This window comes from Magnolia sinica, chromosome 4 (genome assembly GCF_029962835.1).
Source record: "Magnolia sinica isolate HGM2019 chromosome 4, MsV1, whole genome shotgun sequence".
In the NCBI taxonomy this organism is placed as follows: Eukaryota; Viridiplantae; Streptophyta; class Magnoliopsida; order Magnoliales; family Magnoliaceae; genus Magnolia; species Magnolia sinica.
In genome coordinates this window covers 55,749,206-55,759,907 of record NC_080576.1, presented here as the reverse complement: position 1 = coordinate 55,759,907, position 10,702 = coordinate 55,749,206, and the positions used below count along the sequence as shown (strand labels likewise).

Here is a 10,702-nt window from a genome sequence, read left to right as displayed (position 1 = left end):
GAACAAATTACAAGATGCTTACAATCAACTTTACATCCATAGCATCAACATTTTTAGAAGACTTGGAATATCTAAAAACAAAAGAGAATTGCTTGTAAGTGCTATAGTTTATAGCCCTTTTTGTTGTCAAATTTGTGGTGCCAAACACACTGTTATGAAGCTTGCATCTGTGAAGAACAATGCTCTACTCAAGATCAACTTTGTTTGACAAGCATTGTTCACAAGTCAAGAATCTCAAGAAGCTTTCAAGTTCAACCTCAAGATCTCAAGAAGCTTTCAAGTTTGAGCTCCATCAAGACTTTAAGCCTTGTTACTTTCAAAGGTCTCTTGTCTCATATGTTCAATATCCTTACTTCACTATTGAGGTATGACTGGCCTTAGGTTGACCTTTACAGTAGGTCATTCTAGATACATAATTCATATGTTTTATATAATTGAGTTTAGGTTGTTCTAAGACTAGTCCTGGACTTTGTTCGACTGGTCCGAGCACTGCTTCGACCTGTCGATGAATTTCCTAGATCAGTCGTAAGTTTGTTGCAAAATTTGGATATTTTTTGTTTGGTTTCGACTAGTCTTAGGGTTTGTTTGACTAGTCGTATGAACAGTGTCGACTATTTCTTTGACCTATCGTAGAGCTATGACTCAATGTACAGCGTTGAAGATTGGTTAGCTTCGACTAGTTGTGTGAAACCTACGACCAGTCGAAGGGGACCTACGATCAGTCGTAGATCACCTACGACCAGTCGTAAAACTGCCAGATCTTATCGTGCCTGAATTTTCAAATATCTGTTGGTTCTACGACCAGTCATAGAGGTCTTTCGACTAGTCGAAGACGTGATTGTTCACCTATAAATAGAGCACGAATCTCATAATTAAATAATGAAATTGAAGCTAATTTAATTCGGCTTTCTGAGAGATAAGTTTGTGCTCCATTTTAAGCTAAGTGTGCATATTTAATATTCTCTTTCTTTAGCTTTCCTTATTTGATTTTGTTCCTGTATTACAATCTTATTTGAAAAGTGGAATTGTTGTATTCCGTCTTCTTGGAATTAAAATCAAATAGAGCTACACCCAATTTGGTTTAATTTAAAATCTATTAGAACCTAGAACCATTATTAAGAGAGTATTAGACATTGAACTTTGACATTCAAATCTCTACTCCGACTTGGTTCTTCTGGGCTGCTACAACGAAGGAGAAAGTCAGGTATTTTACGTTTGTGTAATTTACTTTCATTTGGTTTTCTTTTGGGATTTACCAGAAAAATCTGATTGTATTAGTTATCTGAGGAGAGCTAGGAAAACTCAGAAGAGGGGTTTTTTTAAATTGAGTAAGCCCACAGAGAAAAACACAATTGTGAAGGTTTTTGGTGAACTTGAAAAACCTATCTTTGATAGTGAACGCTGATATCCCCTGTGTGAGGATATTAGGAGTGGAGTAGCGATGTGTGGCTATTGTTGAACAGTTGGTGTACACATAGGCAAACCACTATAACTCTTTGTCTTGTAGTTTGAATGCTTGCTTAAGTTTTTATCTCTTTTCATTCAAATTTGAGGAATGTATGTGTGAATGTGAATGTTGTAAAATTTACATTTCAAACACAGTGGGAATATTGTAATAATTTAGTTTTAAATTCCTGCAATTTATATCAATTCCTTGCTATTTATTTATTCCTCTCCAGTTTGAGTTTTCGATGCAAAGGATGTTCTAAAAATAAGGTTGTCCTACCATAAACCCTTGGTTTTTATGGTGTAAGGTTGTCCTTAGAACTGAATTTGTATCAACCTCTCAATACTTGTTTAGTAAGGTTGCTTTTATTTCAGTATTGTGATTTGATTTAGTTTATTAGGCTATCTATCTTTCTTTATTCCGCTGTTAAAGTTTTATTTTGGCAGTCCTATTCACCCCCCCTCTAGGACATATAGCTAGGCCATTTCATTGCTGCAAAGAAATCTGGACAAAACCTTGGAAATTAATACACATCTAATCAATGACTTACAACAATATCATTCAAATAATGATAAGTTGGAAAGAATCAATATATCCCTAAAAAGGGAATCATCAAAGCTTACTAAACAAGTTAAATTGTTAAAAGATGAAAATGAGCATCTCCAGAATAAGAATCACACACTCTGTTTTGACTTAGAAAACTCCAGAAAATTTGCTGAAATAAACTATAAATTTTCCCAGAGTGGTGAAAAACTAGAAAATTTGTTAGGGATGGGAAGACAAGGAAAAGACAAGAGTGGCCTAGGGTATGATAAAACTAAAATGAGAACTGGAAATGCAGCACCAATAACTGAAAAATCAGCTACTTCAAGTAGTAATACGAGAACTACTCCAGTTTGTCATTTATGTGGTGATTTGGGCCATTATAAGTTTAAATGCTTGACACCTAGAAGGACTCCACATAACTCTGGTCAAAATAATATTGGTAAATTCAAACCAACCAGAGAAATACAGAATGTCAAAAGTCCACCTAGGAGATTGGTTAAAAGAAATACTCATCCATCAACACTTAGGATGAATGACAGAATGAAGGAGTCAGTGGATCAAGTGGGAAAGACAAACATGAAAACTAAATCTCCCATAGTAAAGAATTCTGTCTCAAAATGGAAAGTGAAAGAAAAGCTAAATTGTCTAATAACTAACTCTATTCATATACCTTAAAACATCAAGCATGAAAAGACAAGTCCAAGTCATGTATCAAGATCTGGATATTTGCTGAAATGATGTAACTTTTGCTAAGCTCTGAATGATATATCTGAGGTTCCTCACCTCAATCTTTTTGTATATAAACATTCTAATGTTTATAATTTTGATTTGTACAATGATTGTACAAAATTTCGCTGTGTATACTATTGATTCATAGATATACTAAAAGTATACATAAAGGGTTCTCACTACCAAAAAACAGGGCAACACCGACGGCTAAGAACCATCAGCAATGACCTCCCCCGACGGCTTTTAGCCGTCATAAGGTCCGTCGGCGTGCCGATGGCGTTTCTGGCAGCTAAAAACCATCGGTGTTGTCGGCATTCGGCGGCTAAAAATAGTCGACATTATCGGCGGCTAAAATCCGTCGGCATTCTCGGCGGCTAAAATCCGTCGGTGATTCTCATTAATTAAAAAAAGTAGAATTTGGATGATAATTTTGATTTTGATTTCTTCCTTTTCGTGTAGACTTTTCCTTCTCAAATAAGTTGGTTCATTGGGGCTTTGGAGAAATTGGTATATCTAGTTATGAATGTGTATTAATCAACATATACATCCAAAACTAGATATACCCATATCTCCAAAGCTCTAAACGAACCAACCTATTTGAGAAGGTAAGTCTACACAATAGAAAAGGAAGAAATCAAAATCAAATATATCATCCAAATTCCAAATATTTGGATTGGATATATGCTTTTAAAAAGAAAAAAAAAAAAAAAGAAAAAGAGACCACATATCATTTAAGTCTCTTTGTTTATTTTGCTGCTTGACCTGTGGGTGTTTTCTTGAAGTCCTTGGCTTTAAATCTAGAAATTCAATCCACATTCAACTATTCAGATCTGGGTTGCATTTGCACGTGATTATGTTGAAGACAAACAATCACATGGTTAAGCACATTAGAACAAAGATAATGCAAAAAGATAAGACTTGAGAAACAAAACAGCCAACTTATTTGCATGAAGCTAGTTCCAACAATGTTTCAAAATGCAATTGATGTATAAAATTAAAGTGTTTTTTATTTCTTAGCATAAAATAGTAGGTTTTCTTGATGAATAGGTATCAAAAGCGTCTAACAACCATATAGGCAGGCCCACCTTTCTGGGACCCACATTGTTAATCTCTGTGGAACTCTGTGAACCACCAGTAGTTTATAATTCAGACATTGTAGGGCTGTAAATACCAGATTGAAGCGAGCCTGCTCGAATGAAGACCTTGCAATGTGGAGGTCCTGAAATATGCCTATAACTAAATCAATATTTCTATCTTAAGGAATTAAGCTGACAAACGAAATACCATAAAACAAAATGTTAGATTTTTTATGAGTCACGGTTAGAAAAAGGCCTCTCAGTTGAAAATAGGACAATACCTCTTCTAAGACAGCAGCAACATCCGACTTTGTACCTTTCCTCAATGATAGAAACTTCTCACGAGCTTGTAACACAAAAAAAGACATTGCGAAATAGGCCATTTGATTTCTTATTCCCGTCTTCTTCATGCAGAGGGGATCCAGAAAAAAATCCATGATCCAGCAGACTTCTTGTGGTAAGAGACACCTCATTTCAGCCTTCTGTAAGATTGATTCAGATCCATTAATATTACAAAAAATAAATTACTTCTGAAGAGAAAAGGCTAATTCCAACCATTTCTCACTCATTAGAATCATAAAAACCAAGTATTAGGCTATACGCATAATATTCCCTGAAAATTGAAATACTAAAGCCAGAAAACATTTTGGAGAAAAAGCTAACCTGCATGTATTTCTAGAAGCTGCACTTTGGAATCAGCTATTGGAACACTTTGGAAGGCTTCCATTGGATAATGAACCTGTACCAAATTTTAATCAGATTGCCAATTTTTTCATCCAACTGCATGTTGATTAGTCCTGGATAAATAACAAGAGAGTAACTTTTCCTTAGAATAAAAAAAATGACAATCCTCATCAATCTATTAAACTGTCCAAGTAAATAAAAGTAAGACTGCTGCAAGTATGAGTGATCCAGGTTAGATCCCTGGTTATCTTACCTTATAATACCTTACTTGTAAGCTTGCCAATAGGCTAGGAAAAATTAAAAAAAAATTAATATGCCCAACTCAGAAAGTTCAGAATCTAGGGCAAAGCTGGCCCCTAACAGCCCTACTTGTGCCCAAAAAGGAAAAAACCACCTACCACCTTTCAACAAAACAAAATGTATCAAATCCGAAAGATACATCTTAAAAATCCTTTTATGAAATAAAAGAGTGGAATCTGCAGCTTAAAACAAACTTAAGGCCCTGTTTGGTTGCCACTTAAAACAGAGCTCATCTCATTTTAGTTAACAGTAATTATGTATTTGAGATTTTATTCGACTCGATAATCAGTCTTTAGATGTCTAGTTAGTCCCAACCTTGTGAATGAAAAGCACATCAGTTATTCTCATGGAATAGGATTTGGTAGAGGCAATGGTCATAGACCAACCAAACTGAGTCAACACAGCTAAGTTCCCAGCGGACCAGTTGTTGTTGAACATTGCTAAAAAGGGCTACATTGCAGGAAGTGAGGATGGAGTAGTCACCTTTTGAATTAGCTGGAGAGCAATCACAGCCAAGTTTGTGCATATACGATGGGTAGGAGGGTATTTACGCAATGCATTGTCCATCTCACATACATAACTCCATATACCCTTTGCAAAAGCCAGTTTTTCCATCTCGACGTTTAGGCCAGCATCTTCTTGGTGCACCATTCAATCTCGCAAGCGTCTCTACCAGGGACTATGATCAAAATCACAAACTAAACAGCATTAGAAAAGAGAGGCGGGGTGCACGTGGGGGAGGGAGAGAGAGAACTGCCATGAAACAAAGAAACTGCAAACTTGAACACTAATTTCACAATCATCATGGTCCACCGAATGTCGATTTTCCATTTTTCTATCATCAATTAAACAAAATTGCCTGAGAAAAAGTTCTAATAAACAATTGATAAAGGTGTTTTGACAGGACCAATGATGTGTAGAGTACAGGCTGGACTAGGAGACTGGTCTTTCAGTTTCAACATTTGGCTTGACCCTGTCAAAATAGAACTTGCAATAGAAGAATAATTGACTTGGCCTTGACCAATCAACATTTTTTTTTCAACCACCACATAGGACAGTTCCAGTGAATGATGCATCATGAGTCACCATGAACTGCAACATGTCATGAGCTGGATTGATTACAAAATGTTATCAGTCATCTTCTCATTTTGCAAATTACCAGAGCCAAATGAATCATGAAATTCAATGGCATAGAGCGGCAAATGGCATAGAGACAGAACTATACCAGAGACAAAAATGAACTGCATATTGGTACTTCAAAACACAACTAGTTTTTTTCTAGAAATAGATGCAAGTTCAAACTTCAAAACTCAGGGTTCATTCTGAAAATTAAGTCTTTCAATTTCCAAATTCAAACAGGTCAATCGATGAAAGAGTTGCCTATCCTACAAAAATGCCCATGCTCCACCATTGACACGGATGACTTTTTATGAAGTCCATGTTCACTATGCACTTAGAACAAGGGTGATCCGAGTCCTAGGTGAGCTTTAATCCATGTTATACGGACAATTAATTGTTTCTAAACTAAAAGCTACAGTCCGCATTCTAGTTCAAGTTCAATTCACAAATGAGTTTCAATTCACAGATTTGTCTGGAGTTTAGTCTACGAATCAGTTGACAAATTAAATTAGGATCTGCTGCAATCACATGATACAATCCAGTTCACATGAGTGCATGAATCAGTTTACAAATGAGTGCAAGAAAGAAAAGTAACCATTGATGTGGAAGAAAAGAAAAACCATTAATGTGCATCACTTCACAAAAACCTGCAACCCATCACTGCAATCACAAAATAAGTCAATGAATCACTTCACAACCATCCATCGATCTGCATCACTTCACAAGCATGTGCATTAGTTACAAAAGTCTAGGTTTTGTTGCAATAAGGAAAAGTCAATCAGTTACACAAATGATTTGATGAACCAGGCTACAAATGAGTGCATGAAGCCCAAGTACTACTCCTACATGTGGTGACAGGTCTGCATCGATGGCTATCAGTTTAGAAATGAGTGCACAAAAGGAAAGTAACCATTGATTTGAAGAAAAAAAAACCTGATATAATTTCGTAACCATCGATGGCTATCATTTCCTTCTTTTTTGCTATAAGTTGCAATAACAGCTTCCTTCTTTTTCCCATTAAAATGCTACTAGCAAAGCAGAATGGAAAATGTACCAATCACTTTCATAGAGAATGGCAACATCTACAGTGGCAAGGTTGATACCCAGACTAATGTATCAAGTAAATGCATTTTTGTTTGAGATGATGCATAACAGAAAAGACCAACAAGTTTCCTTCTCACCCTATCAGGTTCGCCACCCACCCTGTGTTTTCACCAGGGCCCAAATATCAGGTTGATTCAAAACTCAGGTGGGCTACACCATGGGGAACAGTGGAGATGGGAGACCCCACTGTTAAAATTCAGGACATTCCAACACTCACGTGGGCCACACCAAATGAATTTAGAGTTTTTAGGGATGATTTTACACCATCCCCTATGACTTGGCCAACCTAAGTCTTGTATTGGACTTATTTTAAGGATCCACAATGAAAATGTGGTGGTGCACCTGGCGGACGGAGTGGATCTGATGCACATTCTCACCCATGTGGTGCTCGGTTGTAGGTACACCCTCTGTATGACTACACATAATTATGCTAGCGCAGTCTTTTTTCATTTTCTTCTTCTTCTTCTTCTTCTTCTTCTTCTTCTTCTTCTTCTTCCTTCTTTCTTTTACCATAACAGAAGATGAGGCCTTTGTAATTTTTGACAAAAATGGGATTTATAAAGCTGACCCAAGTAGCAGTTGGAACAAGGCTAGGATGATGATGGTGCCAACTGGTTTATAAATCCCTCAATAAAGGCATCGGTTATGCCCAACAATAAGATCAAACATATGCTAATGAGTTAAGAGGGGTTGACATTATTTATTCAAAAAGTGAAACAAGTGACCAATTGAGCATTTCCCATTCAAGTGGGAACAAGTGATGGAAATGGAGCCTGCCACATAGCCTAACATCCCTCAAAAACGTGATAAGGCAGGATGAAGAAGAATATGTTGAAGGTTGGAGAGGAGGGAAGAGGGTACCTCCAATGGATGCTCATCGCCCCAGTCAATAGCAAACTTGATAGATGGACAAAGGTTGGTGGGACTAATGGGCCAATAGTTTTTTCTCAGCATAAGACCCCGGTTGAGGAAATCCTTGTACCGTGGATGTATTATTAGTGAAAGAGAATCACATGCGATTATATATTTTAAACTCAATGACCATGCATATCCTTCAGCGTATATTTTATACCTACAGAATTGTGAATCAAGTGTCAACACAAAGAAGTAACATGTGCAGAAAATGCATTTCTCATACTCTCTAACATATATTATAACAACTTAGCAAAGTGACTCACCGATAATTACATTGATTTGCTAGTTTGGACTGCTTGAAACCTGCTCTTGCTTCTTCAGCCCAATCCTAAAATGCAGTGCAGAGATGGTATGTCTGTCAAAACAAGGTTGCCACCATACATGCAACATGGATTGTCCATCGAAGTAGAGAAATGCCATTAATATGCTCAAAGGACTTACTTGACGCATGATCTGAGCACCCCAAGTCTTGGAGTTATTACAGCTTAGTAACTTTGTACGTATGGGAGGCTGAACATTGGATTACCTTTCCAGACTGAACATCTGAACAATGGAGCTCATTAGATCACCACAATGGATCACATAACCATTGGCTCCACTTTTACAAATTGAATAACCAATCACACTACACACAGAATTTTACTAAGCCAAAGTGCATGTGAAGCCCTGACCATCCGCATGCCATACGTCCACAAGATTCAAGAATTCCATTGGATGGGCCTCACTGCTAGCACATGTTTGCATGTTAATCTGCATCCGTAGACAACTCTCATAGACACGCATGCCACGCATGCAAAACGTCATTTTCAAACCAAACTACACTCACTATTTTCAAATCTCACGTAGCCACTTCATTCCCCCACTCTCTCCCTCGATTTCCCCACTCTCACCTCTTCGTCTCTCTCTTGAAGCAAAAAAGAAGAAGAAAAAAAAATCTCTTTTATGTTTTTTCAATCCATCTTCCATTTTCTTCTTAACAAGAAAATCCATATTTACTAATATTCCCATTTTTCTATTTTTCAAAAGAATGAGTTCGAACTCCGAAAGCGTCGGCTCCAGCACTCGTACTTTCAGCCCAAACCCTAACCAAGGACTCCAAAATTACCAAGTACTCATAAACATTCATTGCAAGCATTTTCTGTCTATGTGCATGATGATCATACTGTTAAGATCAATCCTCTTATTTTCATTTACAAAAACTAGTGGATGACAAATTATGTGTAACATACAAAGACGGTTCAGCCACTTATGCAATTAGGGAAGGATCAAAAGGACATACATATTTGAAAGTTGGTCAAATCATAAACAGGCATATTATGGATGGAGACATTGTTTTCATTAATAGGCCACCTAATACTCATAAACATTCATTACAAGCATTTTCTGTCTATGTGCATGACAACCATACTGTTAAGATCAATCCTCTTAATTCCATGTAGTTCTATCATCAATTCCATGTAGTTCTATCATCAATTTTGTTCAAATTACACTTTAATGGTCAAATCATAAACTTCTGCTCATATTTTTCAGTCATGCGGCAGTCAATAAAGATTACTAGCATAGGAATCTGAGAAATTTAATTTTTCCTGTAAAAGAATTATACTCGAGAAAACTTCCTCTCAATGTAGCATAAAGAACAAATGTTAGAGTTGCATGCAAACTTTACAAAATGTGCAGCCCATTGGCTCAAACCAAGAGCTGAGAAGAAAGGGAATGGTGGTCATCTTTGAAATTCAAGGGCATTGGTGTCTTATGGTACTCAGGAGCATAGGCAAAATCACAGAACTAAGGATATAATAGCAGTTGAGTATTAACCACCTACTAGACTAGAACAAAACTGTAGCAGTTTGTGCTCTATGAAATCAGCCTAATTTTTCACCTTGAAGTTTTGTTAGCTGCAAAATCAAGGGTAATTGGATTGTTTGTGAAACTCAGGAACAACATGTTTTGGACCTTTGGTACAACCCAAACCAGGCTTTTACAGGTAGAAATATTGCTAATGCAATGTATATCCAGATTGTTTGGATGAGAACAGGACCACAATTTCACATGTAGAGAGAGGATTAATTCATTTCCACTTCATTTCCAAGAAGAAATGAGTCAAAAATGATTTTATTCATGACCATGACAACTTACATCCCTACATTTCATACGCATACATACATACATATATAATAGGTAAGGTGCACTCAAATCATGAACTCGATCACTTAGTGGGCAGTCATTGCTTGGGAATTTGCAATTGGGACAACAACCATCAAAGGCCATCCTACAAGCTTTGCTAAACCAAAGTCAAGTATCTTAGGTATATAAAATATAAAAATAATAAAATGCCAACAGCACAACTGATAATCATTACTATGACAACCTAAAGAATAGAAAGCATTCCTAGATAGGTCATCCTACAAATGCCTCTTTAACAGGAGGTAAGCTGTATTCACGCAAGCATGCATGCACAGATCTTCATGGTTGGGCAACACTGTCAGTTGGATATCACATGCCACAGCAGGTCCCACACGTAACCAGTTGCACAAATTTCTCATCTATAGCTAGTGGTGTCTCTTATTTTAATCTAAGTTAATAATCAAGCACTTGTATCTCTTTACATGTGGCAAACACTTGAGAAATCAAGACTGTTCATCTGCTAGCCCCTAAAGACGATGGGCAATGTGTTACAAATTACACTGGTTGGATCCTAGGCACTGATTGGAAGGCTTTTGATGATTACAAATGGACGATTAGAAAAAAAAAACTGAAAATAGTCTTTAGTTTGATGAAAAAA

General features: G+C 36.8%; 1 protein-coding gene and 1 long non-coding RNA gene across 3 annotated transcripts; both read right to left on the bottom strand.

Annotated features, from left to right (window-relative positions):
* Positions 1–3,711: 3,711 nt before the first annotated feature.
* Positions 3,712–5,783, bottom strand: LOC131244497 (uncharacterized). Of its 2 annotated transcripts, none has more exons than XR_009170329.1 (4): positions 5,266–5,783; positions 4,462–4,595; positions 4,080–4,280; positions 3,712–3,952 (listed from the first exon to the last, which is right to left on the bottom strand). It is a non-coding gene; the product is annotated as an uncharacterized LOC131244497 (long non-coding RNA). The 2 variants fall into 2 exon arrangements; XR_009170330.1 differs by having other exon boundaries at positions 3,712–3,941; positions 5,266–5,782.
* A 608-nt stretch (positions 5,784–6,391) lies between these two features.
* LOC131244496 (uncharacterized) lies at positions 6,392–8,456 on the bottom strand. Its single transcript, XM_058244061.1, has 3 exons — positions 8,362–8,456; positions 8,184–8,248; positions 6,392–8,077 (listed from the first exon to the last, which is right to left on the bottom strand). The coding sequence occupies exons 1-3, from the start codon at positions 8,368–8,370 to the stop codon at positions 7,801–7,803; spliced, it is 351 nt and encodes a 116-aa protein (XP_058100044.1). The 5' UTR covers positions 8,371–8,456; the 3' UTR covers positions 6,392–7,800.
* Positions 8,457–10,702: the final 2,246 nt, after the last annotated feature.